Here is a 19012-nt window from a genome sequence, read left to right as displayed (position 1 = left end):
AAGCCCTGCTGCCTTGCTCCAATCACGGGTCCTCTGCTGGTTTGAATGACCCAATAACGTGGTAGCGCGGGAACCCTGAGTTGTATATAGTTGGCCCCATTGGCCCAGTTCCCCAGTCTCTGAGTGCAGCCCTATACTATGCTGTACCTAATAAGGAGCTGATGATCACTACCACCTTGCCTCTTCATTGCGTGGAACCCACTATATTATACCCTGTATACCTGGGCTAGAAGTAAAGGGAGAACAGATGTGAGTTTAGCAATAGACAGAGCTCAACCAAAAATGGGAAATGACAAAGAATGACTGTGACCCGTGTGCCGTCTGTGAAACAGCCCGCTTCCTTTCAGTTGTCCAGCTCATGTTGGAGCAGCATATCAACAATATTGTCACAGAACATTACAGTCCAGTGAACTCCTGGTATTTGAAGAGTTGGATTTGTTTCTCCCATCAGGGGATATGTCGCCCATATGGACTGGAAGGCTGGAGAAGGAAACCCTTTTTCATACTTTGTTTTTGGGGCTTCTTGCTCTGAAGTGGAGATTGACTGCCTGACAGGGGACCATAAGGTAATCCTTGATAACCGACTGCAATGATTTCAAAATGTGCACACACGATCCAAGCTTGTTAGCAAGTATGTCATTTATACATCAGTTATATACATAAGAGCCCCATGGCACAGAGTGTTAAAACTGCAGTTCTGCAGTCATAAGTCCTGCTCACGACCTGAGTTCGATCCCCAGCGGTAGCTGGATTTTCAGATAGCCGGCTCGAGGTTGACTCAGCCTTCCAACCTTCTGAGGTCGGTAAAATGAGTCCCCAGCTTGCTGGGGGGAAAGCGTAGATGACTGGGGAAGGCAATGGCAAACCACCCCGTAAAAAGTCTGCCCTGAAAACGTTGTGAAAGCAACATCACCCCAGAGTCGGAATTGACTGGTGCTTGCACAGGGGACCTTTCCTTTCCTATATACATAAGCGGAGCTTTTTTTGTAGAAAAAGCCCAGCAGGAACTCATATGACTATTAGACCACCCCTTAACATCACCAGTGTTTCCCACAGGGCTTTCTTGTAGGAAAAGCCCAGCAGGAATACATTTGCACCAAGCCAGCCAGAACTGTTCCTGTGCATTCCTGCTTACAAAAAAATAATAAAGCCCTGTACATAAGAATAATTTGACCTGGATAGATCTCAGAAGCTAAGCAGGGTCAGCTGTGACTAGTATTTGGATAAGAGACTGCCAAGGAATACCAAGGTTGTGATCAGTGTTCTCTTTGAGCTGCAGAGTCTTGTGAGCAACCACGAGGTTGCCATAAGAAGAAAAAGAGTTATTTTTTTTATACCCCACTTTTCTCTACCTTAAGGAGTCTCAAAGTGTCCTACAATCGCCTTCCCTTCCTCTCCCTGCAACAGGCATCTTGTGAGCAGGGCTCATTTTGTAGCAGGAACTCCTTTGCCTATTAGGCCACACACCCTCTGATGTAGCCAATCCTCCAAGAGCTTACAAGGCTCTTTGTACAGGGCCTACTATAAGCTCCCGGAGGATTGGCTACATCAAGGGGGCTCCTAATATGCAAAGGAGCTCCTGCTACCAAAAGAGCCCTGCTTGTGAATAATAATAATAATAAATTTATTTTTATATCCCGCCCTCCCCCGCCAAAGGCGGCCTCAGGGCGGCTCAGGTAGGTGGGGCTGAGAGAGTTCTGAGAGAACCGGGACTGGCCCAAGGTCACCCAGTGGGGAATCAAACCTAATTCTCCAGATTAGAGTCCACCACTCTTAACCACTATGCCACACTTGTTGACAGCCCCTCCCCCCTAAAAAATTACGACCTCTCCTTAGCTCCTGCTTCAGAATGTAATTCTCCCAGTTCTAGCTCTGGATTGTCGAAGACGCAACAGATCCTGGAGCTTTCAAATGCCGGAAACAGAGATCTGGCTGAATATCCAAACCATAGAGTCAGATTTCTTTCCCCCGCCCCTCAGGCTTGTTCCTGTAAGCAGAGGAAGGCAGCTGATACCCATACTGAAGGACTTTTGTAATGCCCAGTTTGAAAGAAGGAGGGTCCTTCCATCTCAGAGCTTATGAACAGGACCGGATCTACATATTTTTGATGGGAGGGGGAATTAAAAATGACGCCCCTTTATTGGCCCATTCTATCTTATGGACCCATAGAATAGAATGGACTCCATACCCAATTTGATGCCCCCCCCCAGCAGCGCCCGAGGCAAGTGCCCCCTCTGCTCCCCCCTAGATCTGGCCCTGCTTGTGAAATAGTCTTTGGTTCTTTATAGAATCAGCTTTTTGGAATCTGTGATGATTAGGGTTGCCAGCTCTGGGTTGGGAAAGACCTGGAGATTTGTGAGGCGGAGCTTGAGGAACGTGAGGTTCAGGGAGGGGGCCTTCAATGGGGCATGATGCCATAGAGCAGGGGTGGCCAACGGTAGCTCTCCAGAAGTTTTTTGCCTACAACTCCCATCAGCCCCAGCCAGCATGGCCAATGGCTGGGGCTGATGCGAGTTCTAGGCAAAAAACATCTGGAGAGCTACCGTTGGCCACCCCTGCCATAGAGTCCACCTGCCATTTTCTCCAGGTGAACTGATCTGTGTCACCTGGGGATCAGTTTGTAATCCCAGGAGATCACCACCCACAACGTGGAGGCTGCAAACACTCACTGGGTTTGTTCTGTGGAACCCTCTGGATCACGGGTGCCCAGGCTTGCTTAATGTAAGAGCCACAAAGAATAAACATCAGGTGCTTGAGAGCCACAAGACATGAACAAATACTGCGCACAACTTACATGCTCACTTCTCTCCCTCGGCTCTTGCACTCTTTCCCTGCACTAGATGTCTGGGCGACCTCTGTGGTGGAGAAGAGTTTGCAAGCCTCCCTATTTCCCCCTCTCTCCCCACTTCACACATGCTGGAAATAGTTGCCTACCTATGGGTCAGCACTCAGAGGCTGACTGAGGTCCTAATGCTGTGCACACTGACTCAAGAGTAAGCCTCAGCCTCCGGGAGCTGCACAATATGTGTGAAAGAGCCACAGTTTGGCCACACTTGCTCTGGATTATTATCACCTGGAGGCAGGCAACCCTAGGATATTGTTGGTGGATGAAAGCTGAGGAAGATGAAGATACTGGATTTATATACCGCCCTCCACTCTGAATCTCAGAGTGGCTCACAATCTCCTTTACCTTCCTCCCCCACAACAGACACCCTGTGAGGTGGGTGGGGCTGGAGAGGGCTCTCACAGCAGCTGCCCTTTCAAGGACAACCTGTGCCAGAGCTATGGCTGACCCAAGGCCATTCCAGCAGGTGCAAGTGGAGGAGTGGGGAATCAAACCCGGTTCTCCCAGATAAGGGTCCGCACACTTAACCACTACACCAAGCTTTTCTTAATTGTTTTAATAACCTGTGCTGATCAGCTTATTTGTCTAACAGAATCTCCGATCAGACCTTGTTATGGATGCCTGTTACAGCATCAATCCAGCAATCGACATAGGACAGGTGTGTACCAGGAATTTCACATGATGTGCTGCAGGCAAATATTCATCAAATGATATTTTATTCATTTAAACATTTTAGTCCAACCACCCTCACCCCGCCTTACAGATGTCTCGGTGCAGCCTTGTCTTATGGGATTTCTGATCAAAAAAAGGTGTTTATTCTTAGAAGCAATAGCTCATGTGCCTCAATCTGCCCCGTTTGCATATTTCATTCAGATGAGAGTTGGTGGCATTCTTGGAAAGAAGATATAAATATCCTTCAGCCACTCAAAAGTTCCTTATCAGTGCATATTATATTAGGAGGAGCGCATTTGTAGTCTGACAAGACCCCCGTGGCGCAGAGTGGTAAAGCTGCAGTACTGCAGTCGGAGCCCTCTGCTTACGACCTGAGTTCAATCCCAGCAGAGGCTGGTTCAGGTAGCCAGCTCCAGGTTGACTCAGCCTTCCATCCTTTCGAAGTTGGTAAAATGAGTACCCAGCTTGCTGGGGGTAAAGTGTAGATGACTGGGGAAGGCAATGGCAAACCACCCTGTAAAAACTCTGCCGTGAAAACGTCGTGAAAGCAACATCACCCCAGAGCCAAAAACGACTGGTGCTTGCACAGGGGACTACCTTTACCTTTTTGTCATAATCTGCAGGTCTTGAATTCCACCTGTGATCTCAGATTTCACTTCCAGCACTGAAGATCCTGCCCCTTTGGGGTGCCCGTTCTGGGTTGGGAAATCCCTGGGGATTTGTGAGTGGGGAAGGCAGGGCGGATCCAGGGATGGAGACAGGGTGTGTATAGCTATGGACATTTTTTAACTAGTTAAGGCATTGTGCCAGAGGACAGAAAAGCTACAGTGTTTACAGTAAATAAGTTTAAAAGTTGCAATTATTTTCTGCCTGAATTGGATGGAATGAGAAAGGTGGGGCAGCAAGCAGCAGGAGAGGAGGGGACGGGGACATGGGTGGGTGATGTTGGCAATGTTGGCTGCATTACTACATCCCTTCAGGATACAACCCAGAGGTGACGTAACCAATATTGCCAATGTCATCCACCCATGTCCCCACTCCAGTGATTCCTAGAACTACCCATTATCACTTCTGGATACAACCTGGAAGTGATAATGGGTGGCTCTAGGAATCACCTGAAACTCTATAATAAAACTTGGAAGTGACATACCAGCACAGAGGCACACTAGCAGGCAACAATCGATGAGCAGCAATCAATGAGAGGTCTCCTATGGATCAAAGGAAGAAATCAATATATGTCCCATACATTATATTACAAGATTGGGTTTAACGCATTGCATCAGGAAGGAAAACGTTAAGTTAAATTGTGATGATAAAACCCTCATTCTCTAGTACAGGCTGTTGAACTCATTTGTTATGAGAGCCAGATCTGATATAAATGAGACCTTGCGAGGCCAGGCCGTGTGTGTCATAAAATGTAAAGCCAGGTAGCAGAGATAAAAACTTTAAAGGACACAGACAAACACAAAGATTTTTTTTTAAATTAAAACATTAGCAGTCATTGATCTTAAAGGTGCTTTCTTTGTATCTCTTCTGTATGATCCAGGGAACTGGGCAAAGTTTTCCTTCTTACCCTAGGGAACTGGGGGGGGGGGAGCCTCAGCCAATAGAAGGAATAGAGGCTTGGCTTAGTAGCTCTGCTGTGCAATTGAGAGAGCCTGGCAAAGCAAGCTATTCCTCTGCCCTTTCCCCCCCAAAGAAGGAGCCTCAGCAGATGGAGAAAATAGAGGTATTGCTCTGTAGCTCCTGTGCGATTTAGCAAGCCGGGCAAGGCAAGCTGTTTTTCTGAAAGAAGCAAGAGAGAGGGAGAAGGAAGCAGAGAACAGCCAGTTGCTTGGAGGCCTGATAGGAACCTTCTGGGGGCCTGATTTGGCTCCTAGGTTCCATGTTTGACACTGCTCTAGTAGATGTAATACTTCATGCATGCAAACTTAAATTACATCTCTTTATACCCACAGGTTGAAGGTGGCTTTATGCAAGGAGTTGGATTCTTTACAGCAGAAGACCTAAAATTCTCCCCAGAAGGAGAACAGTACAACCGAGGCCCAGACTCTTATAAAATCCCTGCTGTTTGCGATGTCCCAGAACAGTTTAGAATCTACTTGCTGCCGAACACAAGAAACCCAATTGCCATCTACTCCTCCAAAGTAAACAAATGAGACTTATGAAATAACATATTCATTAAAGAAAATTCCACATTGTTCAGCTGAATCCCCGGAAGGGACATTTATAGTCTTTGTTTGAATCTAGATAGTTTTAGAGATAGTTCAATTAATGAAGCAGTTCTGCAGAAATCAGTAGTATCTTTGGAAATAACACCTCTCCCCCCCCCCCCCGCAAAAGCCGCTCCCAGAACATAGAACCAAAAGAACTTCCAGGTCCTTTTTCTTGTTTTCATTCTCCAGTAACACCTAACATTCACCAGCAAGGCTTAAAAATAAAATAACAGATAAAATTCTCATGAGAATCTTTGCCAGCCTGAACAGTGAACTCTGCAGAGGAAGACAATGGAATCCCCTCTGCTTTTCATTTGCCTTGAAAGCCCTTTGCTAAGGTTACCATACGTTGGTTGCAACTTGATGGTGCTGGGAAGGGTGCTGGTTCTTGTGGTCCAGATTTTTTTTTTGATTAGCAGAGTGCACAAGGCTTTGACACAGCAGTGCTCGTATTAGACCTGACTGTGTGGTTGCAAAGTGACAGAGCTATACAGGGCCACATTTCAAGTTGAAACAAAATGCTATCTACTTTATTCTTTGTTGTTGTTCAGTCGCACAGTCGAGTCTGACTCTTTACGACCCCATGGACAAAGTCACGCCAGGCCCTCCTGTCTTCCTCCGAAGTCTGCTCAGCATATATTATAGTGGAGGGCAGGGCTTTTTTTTTTGTAGCAGGATCTCCTTTGCATATTAGGCCACACACCCTGATGTAGCCAATTCTCCAAGATCTTACAGGGCTCTCTTGTGTAAGCTCTTGGAGGATTGGCTACATCAGGGGTATGTGGCCTAATATGCAAAGGAGCTCCTGCTATGAAATGACCCCTGGTGGAGAGAAAAGATGTATAGCAGGGGTGGCCAATGGTAGCTCTCCAGATGTTTTTTGCCTACAACTCCCATCAATTCCAGCCAGCATGGCCAATGGCTGGGGCTGATGGGAGTTGTAGGCAAAAAACATCTGGAGAGCTACCATTGGCCATCCCTGAAGTATAAGATTCCTAGGCTAGTTAGCTAACAGTGTAGTTGATCTACGCTTGATCCTGGATCCCCCATCGTGTGCGCATGGAAGAGAGAGAGAGAGAAAGAGAAGAGGGAAGGAACTTGCTTTTCCCTAAAGACTGTTGATCTACATTTCAAAGGGAGCCTGTGACAATAGAGAGTAAACAGGAAGACGTTCAGTGTTTGCCTGTCTGCCTGCGATCTCTGTGGTCACTTGCTTCTGGAGGACTGAGGCACAGGGACATCACGCCAGGCACTTCTAACAGATGGCACATTTGTGTCTTCTATGTGTTGGAATTACGTATCTGTTCTGCATGTCCTTTGCAATGTTCTAAAGTTCCAGTCATTATAGGGTTAATACTGTACCTGATTCCCTGTTGTCTGCATGCCCTAGGAAGAAGGTCCTGGCTCTCTGCCAATCAAGAGAGAACACGGGAAAACTTGTTCCTTGGTTTGGCTAGTTAGTCAGGTGACTCCTTTGCCTAGCCAGCAAAAGGTCAAGAAGAAAGGGGAAGTCTTCCCTCACTCTCTTAGACATGTTTTCAACATAGCAACAATGTAGTATCTTAGTGCTTTGTTATTTTTCTCTCCCAGTTCCCCATCCCCTTGTAGTAATAAATATATTTTTGCTTTCAAATTAAAAAGCCTCTCAGAGGTTATTTTGATCCAGCGATCCATTGAACTGCTTGAAATATAGAAACTGAATTTCAAACAGAAAAACCCTCTATCGCTATGTGCTGGCCACCAACCTGTTCTTTTATTTCTAATCTCACTTCCAAACCTGACAGCCTTTTTTTTTAACCTTGCAGGATATGGGAGAAGCTGGAGTGTTCATGGCATCCTCCATATTCTTCGCTATCAAGGATGCTGTGGACGCTGCCCGGAAACAAAGAGGAATGAACGAATTTTTCGTCCACGAAGGTCCACTGAACATAGCGAGGATTCGCATGGCGTGTGCCGATCCTTTTACAGAGATGGTAAGCGCTTTCTAAATACTCTCCACTCTTTTCTTTCTGTCCTATATCATGTCCCTTTTTTGGTGTTTATTTTTTTTCCTGCACCCCCTACATATTTTATTCTGATTTGGTTTCTTACATCCCTTGTTCTTAGACCAAGGTCTTTAACCATAAAACAAAACTTAAATAAAGGCTATGTCTAAAGACACCTTCCTTTGACGCTTCTCTGCAGCCTGTAGAACTTGAGCAATGCAATAAGTACGTTGGGAATCAGAATCCTCTAAGAGGAATGGAACCTTTTGCTCTATTGTCACTAAAGGAACCATAGTCCATTTATCAAGGCACTGCATAATCCATTTAAGCCTGGAGCACATAAGGGCATTACAGGAGAATGTGTACAAGAAAGTCTACTGACTGGATGGGACAGCATTCCCTCTAAGCTGAGTCAGCATGAGCTAGCTCACAGTGTTTTAGCCTTTGGCTCACACATTTTTGTCTCAGCTCAGGAAAAATGGCTCCAGAGCAAACTAATTCAAGAAGTAGTTCATAAGAAGACCATAACTCCAGCAGGTACAGCCTGAGGCCATAGTTCAGCAGTGGGTACAACTTCAGCTAATTAACACCACTTAGCGCAGTTTGCAGTCATTGACACCACTTAAGGTTGTGACTCAGATCCTTGACCCAGCTCGAGCACAAGGATAGTAAAGTGCTGGGGGAAGGTTTCAGAGGACGCCCAGTAGATTAAAAGCCTGGCGGAAGAGCTCTGTCTTACAGGCCCTGTGAAACTTAGGTAAGTTCTGCAGGGCCCGGATCTCCAACGGGAGCTCATTCCACCAGGATTGAAAAGGCCCTGGCCCTTGCTGAGGCCAGCCAGGTGTCCTTAGGACCAAGGAATGCAAGAAGATGTTGTGTAGATGATTTCAAAGCCGGGGGGGGGGGGCTTGCATGGGGAGAGGCAGTCCCAAAGATATGCAGGCCCCAGGTCATATAGGGCCTTAAAAGTAAGAACCAGCACCTTGAAATGGATCTGGTACTTGATGGGGAGCCATTGCAGTTCATGCAGCACCAGCTGCATTCGCACCCGTATAGGCCTCAATGCTAATAACCGGCAGCTGTGTTCTGCACCCACTGGAGTTTCCGGAGCAGAGTCAAGGGCAGCCCCACAGAGAGAGAGTTACAGTACATTTTTTTTTTTATTATTTTCAACATTTATCAATATGAAATTGCACTTCAATTTCTCCCTCTCTCCCAATTCTTTTTTAGATTCCAAAGGATGAACCCGGTACCTATAAACCATGGGCTATTGACGGGCCCTAAAATGCTTGGGTTTTGATCCCCCAGGTAGTGGAATTGTTTTAATAACTGGGATTCTTTCTGCGGTTAGGCTTGGAATCAACAAATCAACACTCACCTATTACATATTGTTGGGGTTCACATTAGCTGTATGGGACTGATGGAAATAAGGGCTTTTTTAATTTTGTAATGCTGGAATAAATGCTGTATTGTTTCATTATAACTTGGAATCAACCAGCAGCACGCTGAGTGTAGCAATGGTGAACAGGCTAGGGAAATACAGCACCCAGTTGTAAATTGCTGAACATTCATGATACAAACTGATTGTATTCTATAAGAATTCCCCCCCATTTAGGGATGCCAGCCTCCAGGTGGGACCTGGAGATCTCCTGGAATGTTAGCTCATCTCCAGACTACACAGATGAGTCCCCCTGGAGGAAATGGATGCTTTGGAGGGTGGACTCTATGGCACTATACCTTGCTTAGGTCCCTGTCCCCCCCAGGTTCTATCCTTACATCTCCAAGAGTTACATATAGGGTTGCCAAGTTCAATTCAAGAAATATCTGGGGACTTTGGGGATGGAACCAGGAGACTTTGGAGATGGAGTCAGGAGACAAGGTTGTGACAAGCATAACTGAACTCCAAGGTCATCTGGCCATCACATCTAAAGGGACCGCACACCTTTTAAATGCCTTTCCTCCATTAGAAATAATGAAGGATACCCATGGATCAATTTTCCATTATTCCCTATGGGAATGAGTCTCCATAGGGAATAATGGCATGGCCTGCAGACATTTCTCTTCTCCCCCTCCCAGCTTTCTGGTGACTTTGAAGTGGGGTGAAGGGCCTCCAAACCGGGGGATCTCCAGCCCTCACCTGGGGATTGGCAACCCTAGTTACCCAACCTAGTTCTGGCAACCCTACCCTCTCCCCATGCCAATGGCCAGGGGGTATCTGGCAACCCTACCCCCACTTCCAGCAACTAATTGAGCTCCTCATCTTCTTGGAACATACTAACTGTTTAGAGTGACTGCATCATAATGAGAACATTGACAAGGAACCTAGTGGAAAATATGAGGGGATATGAAATGCCAGGCTCAGTGGATCAGTTCACAGGGTTTCTGTGAGCAGGGGGTGGAAATCAGTGGTGTTCGAAGGAAGATGAATTTGTTATTTATTCGTTTGCTTTGATTTATATCCCACTGTCCCCCGCAAGCAGGCTCAGGGTGAGGCACAACATGTCAGTAAAATACATAGAATACATAGAACTGAAACATGAAAGACCATAATAATCCAGATTAACAACTAACAATAAATTTACTCAGGGTTTGTTTTTGTTTTTTTGTAGCAGGAACATATTAGGGTTAGGTTTCATATTAGGGTTAGGCCACACACCCGTGGTGTAGCTAATCCTCTAAGAGCTTACAGTAAGCCCTGTAAGGAGAGCCCTGTAAACTCTTGCAGGGTTCACTGGGGTTGTGAGGGGGAGGTATTTGTGAATTTCTTGCATTATGCAAGGGGTTGGACTAGATGATCCTGGAGGTCCCATCCAATTCTATGATTCTGTGATCTCCTTGACCACTGTTGGAGCAATAGCTCGGCCATGAATATGATGATTGCAATATTTTTCTCCTTTTCTTGTGTCTCCATCAATGTCATGGTTCAATACTGACTGCACAGATAAAGGTTATTGTATCATTGTTATCTAATTAATCTTTTAAAGTAGTTTACCTGCAGTCTGGATATTCAATACTGGAGTCTTTTCAGCATTCGGTGTGGTTTCAGAAGATTTAGAACATGAACAAAGTCCGCGAAGTGAAATATCTGTATATTCTGTCTTGTGCATCCTAATCAAATAAAAATGCTGGATAATATTTTAATGGCTATGCAACGTATTTTGCCAATAAAGATGGAGCAGGTACTGAGTTTTTACTGTCTTCATTATCAGCTTAAGCCCCTACTTGAAATATAGAGTTGACAGTAGAATGCTTGCAACCTCACCAAAGTCTGTAGTACAGACATATCACCACTTCAGGACAACATTTGAAGGGTCATCTCAAAATTGCTTTCTCTCAGTATCAGAATCATCCCTGTATAATGCAGAATTAGATGGTATCTGGAGCACACTCTAAGAATAGCCAACAGCTGCTTCTAAGGACACCTTGGGAGGCAACAGTGGGAGGGCTTCTGGAGTTCTGGCCCTGCTGGTGGACCTTCTGATGGCACCTGGGTTTTGGCCACTGTGCGACACAGAGTGTTGGACTGGATCCAACATAGCTTCTCTTATGTTGTCCAGAAAAGGGCAACTAGAATGATTAAAGGGCTGGAACACTTTCCCTATGTAGAAAGGTTGAAACGCTTGGAACTCTTTAGCTTGGAGAAACGTCGACTGCGGGGTGACATGATAGAGGTTTACAAGATAATGCATGGGATGGAGAAAGTAGAGAAAGAAGTACTTTTCTCGCTTTCTCACAATACAAGAACTTGTGGGCATTTGATGAAATTGCTGAGCAGACAGGTTAAAATGGATAAAAGGAAGTACTTCTTCATCCAAAGGGTGATTAACATGTGGAATTCACTGCCACAGGAGGTGGTGGCGGCCACAAGCATAGCCACCTTCAAGAGGGGTTTAGATAAAAATATGGAGCAGAGATCTATCAGTGGCTATTAGCCACAGTGTGTATATATAAAAAAAAAATTTGCCACTGTGTGACACAGAGTGTTGGACTGGATGGGCCATTGGCCTGATCTAATGTGGCTTCTCTTATGTTCTTATGCCTGGGGCAGTGATGTTCTGTATTCTTGGTGCTTGGGGGGCAACAGTGCAAAGGCTTCTGGAGTTCTGGCCCTGCTGGTGGACCTCCCAATGGCACCTGGGTTTTGGCCACTGTGTGACACAGTGTTGGACTGGATGGACCATTGGCCTGATCCAACATGGCTTCTCTTATGTTCTTATGAAGTTGAAATGGGAACCAGAGAACCGTGGACTTCACACTGGACTTCTGGGAGGAGGGGTGGGATAAAAAAATGTAATAGAAGAATCCGTGGAAACCTGCTGATCTGCTTTCAAGCCAGATCTCCTGCTTCTAATTCTGGAGAGCCTTTGTTAGTTTACCAAGCATATGGACGTTATGTGATTACCAGAACTGCACGTTCTTATGGTTGTTCAACAAAAGGCTCCATCCTGTTTCTGTAGGAACAAACATACCTGGGTGTCTTATTTCGTAAACAAACTTCATGAATGATGTGCTAAATTCCCACAGTTTTTTTTTTTTTTTTAAACACTTGCAACTGCCCACAGACCATTAAATATGTAATTGGAAATTAAGGTTGCCAGGTCCCCCCCTAGCCAACAGAGGGGGATGGGCAAGGCTCACTTAGTAGCAGGAGCTCCTTTGTATATTAGGCCACACACCCCTAATGTAGCCAATCCTCCAAGAGCTTACAGCAGGGGTGTCAAACGTGTGGCCCAGGGGCCAAATCAGGCCCCCAGAGAGCTCCTATCAGGCCCCTGAGCAACTGGCTCTTGTCTGCTTCCTTCTTCTTCCCCGTTGCCTCCTTTTGCATCACAACTTGCTTTGCAAGGCTTGCTCAATCGCCCAGGAACTACAGAGCAAAACCTCTATTTTCTCCATTGAGCCTGCCTCGGCGGGGAGGGCGGGATATAAATAAAAGTTATTATTATTATTATTCCATTGGTTGAGGCTCCTCCCCCTCCTGGTTGCCTGGGGAGGGAAGGACTTCCTTTGCCCAGTTCACTGGCTTGCATGGAAGAGATACAAAGAAAGCACCTTTAAGACCAATACGTGCTAATGTTTTAAGCATGTTTTATTTTAAGGGGATTTTTTTAAAAAAATCTTTAGTTGTGTTCATCTGTGTCTTTTAAAAAGTTTATCTCTCTGCTACCTATTCTTAAGTAGGTACACACATAGCCCAGCCCGACACGGCCTGGCTTGTCCCAACGAGGTCTCATTTAGGTCAGATCCGGCCCTCGTAACAAATGAGTTTGACACCCCTGGCTTGCAGGGTTTTTCTCACAGGGCCTACTGTAAGCTCTTGAAGGACTGGCTACATCGGAGGGGGAGGTGTGGCCTAACATGCAAAGGAGCTTCTGCTACAAAGTGAGCCATGCGGATGGGAGTTGGATTGAGAGACCCATGTTGGGAAACTCCTGGAGATTTGGGGGTGGAGCCTGGGGAGGACAGGGACCTCAGTGGGGTACTACACCATAGAGTCCACCCTCCAAAACATCGATTTTCTCTAGAGGAGCTGATCTCTGTAGATGAGATGTCATTCCAGGGGATCCCCAGGTCCCACCTGGAGGCTGGCATCCATATCCAGGGTTACAAAGCTAACAGCTTCAGAGCAGGGTTTAACCATAGAATGAGCCTAACTTATGCCCACTACCTCCAGTGGTGGGAAATTCAAAGCAGGATTTACAGCACGGGTCCCCAACCCCGGTCCATGGACCGGTTTGCAACCAGGCCACGCAGCCTTGCTTCCCCGACCCTCCGCGCAGCCTCGCCCCTGCCCCCCACGACATCTCCCCCCCATTTTCACCATTTTAAGGCCCAGGAAGGGGCAGTGAAGCACCTCTTAGGTCGACCTCCCCCCCTGATCAGCTGATCCATTGGCAGGGGAAACCGTGGCAGCAGTGCTAGTGGCCCACTGAAAAAGCAGCACTTCCCTTACCTCCTACCCACTTCCTTCCTGCGCGTGGGAAGGAAGATAATTTTATATCAACACTTTTGCATGGTGGAATCATAGCCTGAGGGGTGTTCCACCATGCAAAAATGTTGATATAAAATCATTTTCCATGGTGAAAGTTGTGATGAATGATTCAACATAAGCTTTGCCCAGATCCTAGCAATGGAGTGAATAAATATTGTTATTCCTTATGCCAATAGCCATGTTAACTGCCCCACATTTACTGTTAATCAGGCCTGAACCTTTCTGATGGCCCTCCTCCTCCTCCCCACCTACCTGCCTTGTCCATTGAATAGGAGGTGCAGCTGCATAATAATCCCTGGATTAGGAGAGCGGGCAGCCAGCCAGCCACTAGGGGCTTTGCCACACCCCCAGCAGCCATCATTAACCCTTGGAGAAGCCCACACCATCTTTTATTCACTTCCTATGTGATTCTGGGTGGCGGGTGGCTTGCTGGCCTTTTGACTGGGGTGTGGCAACCAAAGAGAGCCCCAGGTGAGCGAGGCCTGCTTGGGCTGGCTGGATTTCTAGCCAGCCCAAGCAGGCCTCGTTTCCCAGCGCTCTCTTTCTTGCGTTGGGTTGCTTTTGGCTGGTGGGGGGATGGCATATGCTAATGAATTACGCTAATGAGCTCCACCACCTATTTTTCTACAAAACGACCCCTGTTGTTAATTAAGAGGCCCTCGGCCATAAAGAACTGGGTGTTCCTTGTTTACTCTACTACACAAAAGGCACAAAATAGGCTCAAGTGCATTTTTCAGTCTCACATATGAAAATATTCTGAGATCTGCACCATCTGTATCCTGGGACTGAGGAGAAAGAAGAAGAAAGAAGTGGCAAAGATACCAGTAGCACCATGATTTATGAGTCTGCAGAAGGAGGGTTGCCAAGTCCTCTGCGTCCTCCGGGACATATGTTTTCATACGTGCAAAGCACACATGGCGCGATGGCATCACCCATGATGATGTCATCGTGCCGGCGATGGTTCTTCCTTCTCATAATCTGACCACGTGGGACAGAATTCTACTTCTGCATAGGGCTGCCAAGCCTCCGGGCCGAGTGGGAGTTCTCCCATCCGGGAGGTTCCCAACCCGCCGGCCCACATTGTACCATAGAGTTTCCCCCCCCCAAAAGCTAAAGCGTCTGGGAAAACCATAGATTTTCCCAGAAATGCCTAGAGTGGCTGGCACGCGATGTCGCCAGCGTGATGACATTGGTGTGGGTAGTGACATTGCGCCGGCCTGGCCCAGGGGCTTGGCAGCCCTATGCAGAAGTAGGATTCTGTCTCACGTGGGTCAGATTATGAGAGGGAAGAACCAGAAGCCAGGGACTGGGCAGGGAAGAGGGAAAGCAGGGAGGAGAAGACGGACCAGCGGGTGATGAGGCTTGGGAGACAGGGGAGGAGACTAGGTATTTGCCATGTTAATGTTTTGTGTTCAATATCCTGGAGGCAGCAACTTCAGCGCCTTTAGTATGGGCTTAAGCTCTTCCAGATCAATTCCACATGTTTGAAGTGGAAATACTGCGCCAATGTAGAGGCAGTTTGTTTGTTTGTTTGTTTTGGTTGATTGCACCCTGGCTCCTCCCTGCAGGTTTCGTTTTTGTTTTAGTTCTGGAAGTCACAAGAATTACTCCGTTCTGGAAGCATCTGGTGAAAACAACTCCCTTGCTGGTGACTGACATAAGCTTTGACAGCTTTCCTGTGGGGAGGTTTGACTGGCAGAATGGCTTGCCCCCCACAATCAGATGAGCTCGTATTTTTTGTGAATGGAAAGAAGGTAAAAGATTTATTTTATCTATCTATCTATCTATCTATCTATCTATCTATCTATCTTCTTCTTCTTCTTCTTCTTCTTCTTCTTCATCATCATCATAATCATCATCATCATCATCATGAACATATGAAGCTGTCTTATACTGAATCAGACCCTTGGTCCATCAAAGTCAGTATTGTCTTCTCAGACTGGCAGCGGCTCTCCAGGGTCTCTCAAGATGAGGTTTTTCACACCTATTTGCCTGGTCCCTTTTTTGGAGATGCCGGGGATTGAACCTGGGACCTTCTGCTTCCCAAGCAGATGCTCTACCACAGAGCCACCATCCTCCCCCTAATCATCTAATCTATCATCTATCATCATCTATCTTCATCATCATCAGTTATCTATCATCTACATTATCATCATCATTATCTATTTATTTATCGGTGTGCTACTTTTAAAACTGGAAGACTCATTAGGAAGGCTAGTAATATGATATGATATCATCCTTTAAAAGGGACCTTCCAAACCGATGCTGCCCCGTGGCGCAGATTGGTAAAGCAGCAGTACTGCAGTACTATGGTCTGAACTCTCTGCTCACAACCTGAGTTCGATTCCAGCAGAAGCTGGATTCAGGTAGCTGGCCCAAAATTGACTCAGCCTTCCATCGTTCCGAGGTGGGTAAAATGAGTACCCAGCCTGCTGGGGGGAAAGTGTAAAAGACTGGGGGAGGCAATGGCAAACCACCCCGTAAAAAGTCTGCCGGGAAAAAGTTGTGAAAGCAACGTCACCCCAGAGTCGGAAACGACTGGTGCTTGCACAGGGGACCTTTCCTTTCCAAACCAATTAAATTTGAATGCATTTTCTGTAGTCATTGGACATTTTTGCGTGTCATTTTTCACTTGCTGAAATTTGTTCTGTGATTGCATGTGTGTGAAACCACGCTCAGGCAAATAAAACCATTCAGTTGTTCGTACTATATACCTAGGTTAAAAATGTGCAAATAATTCCTCATGTGTTTGAATGCCCGAGACTGATTAAGGAAAAGAGCATCTCGCTGTGTCATTCTGATGTAGTAATAGATCCAGGTGTTGGTCGGAAGCAATAGAACAAATGTTGAGTCCAGTGGTACCTTTAAGATCAGCAAAAGTATCTGAGGACGTATGCCTGCACATGAAAGCTCGTATCTTGATATAGTACTAGTATATGGGGGGGATTCCTTTTAGTGGTCCTCTTGCAGAGTATTTTTCTTGTTTGATTGACCCCATATTCAAAGGGCATTTATGTTGACCCGTTTTAATGTGCTTCCATTTGCCGTGTTATACAGGAGGTTTTTTTTAAAAAAAATATTCTTTGATAGGCTATGTCCCTGTGGGCTGAAGGATACTGAAGGAACAGACCATGTACTTTTATCCTGTAGATTCTACTCTGATTTACGTGCATCTTATCTAGATCCTATATTGCGATCCCTGGAGAGTAAATCTGATGAAAGCAAGATAGTAAGTTTACTAGCCTCAGATAAGGCTGAAACCACTGAAGTGGTGGCAAACTTCCTTTGCTGTGCTTATAAGAGGAGAAGTCTGCTTAGAATATTTAATTAACCACTTTTCCCCCTGCTTCCTTGATTTGATACTGTTGTTGTTATGCCTGTAAAGGTTCTGTGACTGTGATATAGTAATGTTATCATATCATTCTACTTCTAAAACAAAATTCACATAGAAATTTACTCTAAATGTAGATAAGTCATTAGGAAATTTAGGAAGAAACCTGGCCAAATCACTGCATTCCTTCCCTTTCTCCTTGTAGTGTTTGTTGCAAAATATTTAATTGACTTTGTTTACTGCATCAGAGAGCACTGAAAAATCAGCTTTATCCATTAAGTTGATTTTTAATTGTGCAGGAGGGGAAAGTAACCTCTTTAAACTACATCCTTCTCGCATGCATGTGCTCACCCCCAAGTAGTAAAACTGCTGCAGCAGAGGATTTGCATAAAGAAAAGGGCCAGAGGGGGAAAAACTTAACATTCAGTTCCCCCCAAACCTGTATTTCAGTTTTAACGCCCCAAATGCCAAGCAGGATTCTAGAGTTGCCAATCCCCAGGTGGGGGCAGGGGATCCCCCCGGTTGGAGGCCCTCCCCCCACTTCAAAGTCAGCAGAAAATGGGGGGGGGAGGGAAATGTCTGCTGGGAACTCCATTATGCCCTATGGAGGCCGGTTCCCATAGAGCATAATGGAAAATTGATCCGTGGGTATCTGGGGCTGTGGGGGGGGGGCTGTTTTCTGTGGTAGAGGCACCAAAATTTCAGCATAGCATCTGGTGGCTCTCCTCAAAATACCCACCAAGTTTCAAAAAGATTGGACCAGGGGGTCCAATTCTATGAGCCCCCAAAGAAGGTGTCCCTATCCATTTTTCCAAATGGAGGGAAAGCATTTAAAAGGAGCATGGTCCCTTTAAATGTGATGGCCCGAACTGGCTTTGCAGTTCAATTGTGCTTGCCACACCCTTGCTCCTGGCTCCACCTCCAAAGTCTCCTGGCTCCACCCCCAAAGTCCCCAGACATTTCTTGAGTCGGACTTGGCAACCCTACAGGAGTCTGGTGTCTCATCCAGTCTCACCGAATAGGCTGCTCAAGGCAGGGGATTGTGGGCCCTGCAACTAGGATTCCCGTTCCTCCAGGATCAGAACACGGCCAACCTGGAATTCCCTCTAACCAACTATGAAATGCCGCAACCCTTCCCACTGGAGAAGCCTTCGGATTCAGCCCAATAAATTTTCAAGGAACCTGGATTGTTTTAATTTATTGTAAAAGAAGTTGATGGTGAAAGCACATCCAGGCAGGAGCACATTCAGCTGGGACTCTGGGAACTGCACTTGCTGCCAATAGTATACCGGGTTCGTTACAAGGTGCTGGTTATTACCTTTAAAGCCCTATATGGCCGAGGGCCTGCCTACCTTAGGGACCGTCTCTCCCCACATGTTCCCCAGAGAGTACTTAGATCGGGATCTCAAAATCTGTTAGTAATCCCCGGGTTGAAAGAGGCCCGATTGAAATCAACTAGAGACAGGGCCTTCTCAATCATAGCCCCCTGCTGGTGGAACAAACTACCAGATGAGGTGAGGGCCTTGCAGAACCTGGTGCAGTTCCACAAGGCCGGCAAGACTGTCCTCTTACGGCTGGCATACAATTGACTGGCACCGGTATCTAAGAGCTGTGGAAGAAGGCTGTAGCCATCAGAATAGCAGCAACTTAATAGTTTGTTTTTCTGTTTTAACTGTTTTAATCATTGTTATTTTATTGCTGAATGTGTATTTTTAATACCTATTTATTTTATTGTTTCTGGGATTTTATGTTGTAAGCCGCCCTCAGCCTGTTTCGGTGGGAAGGGCGGAGTATAAATTAAATAAATAAATAAATAAATAAATAAATAAAGCAAAGTAAAAGCTGGAAACCCAAACTAACTCCTAGCACTTTTTTCAAATGAAAAATTTGGAATTGTACAGAAGTATGTGAGTGTCATTTTCACACATAGTCTGTGCTACTGCAGCACAACTGGGAATTCAGGGATCATGG

General features: G+C 46.0%; 2 protein-coding genes across 2 annotated transcripts in view; both read left to right on the top strand.

Annotated features, from left to right (window-relative positions):
- LOC132585236 (aldehyde oxidase 2-like) overlaps positions 1-9002 on the top strand; it is a 70974-nt gene extending 61972 nt beyond the window's left edge. Inside the window, exons 29-33 of the mRNA XM_060257042.1 lie at positions 452-566; positions 3438-3503; positions 5476-5664; positions 7539-7706; positions 8949-9002. Coding sequence (XP_060113025.1) covers positions 452-566; positions 3438-3503; positions 5476-5664; positions 7539-7706; positions 8949-9002 — 592 coding nt within the window. The remainder of the gene's footprint in view (positions 1-451; positions 567-3437; positions 3504-5475; positions 5665-7538; positions 7707-8948) is intronic.
- A 1886-nt stretch (positions 9003-10888) lies between these two features.
- The window catches only part of LOC132585235 (aldehyde oxidase 3-like), a 78593-nt gene continuing 70469 nt past the window's right edge, over positions 10889-19012 (top strand). Inside the window, exon 1 of the mRNA XM_060257041.1 lies at positions 10889-10897. Coding sequence (XP_060113024.1) covers positions 10889-10897 — 9 coding nt within the window. The remainder of the gene's footprint in view (positions 10898-19012) is intronic.

The sequence above is a fragment of the Heteronotia binoei genome, chromosome 16 (assembly GCF_032191835.1).
Source record: "Heteronotia binoei isolate CCM8104 ecotype False Entrance Well chromosome 16, APGP_CSIRO_Hbin_v1, whole genome shotgun sequence".
NCBI lineage: Eukaryota > Metazoa > Chordata > Lepidosauria > Squamata > Gekkonidae > Heteronotia > Heteronotia binoei.
This window is presented reverse-complemented; position numbering and strand designations above follow the sequence as displayed.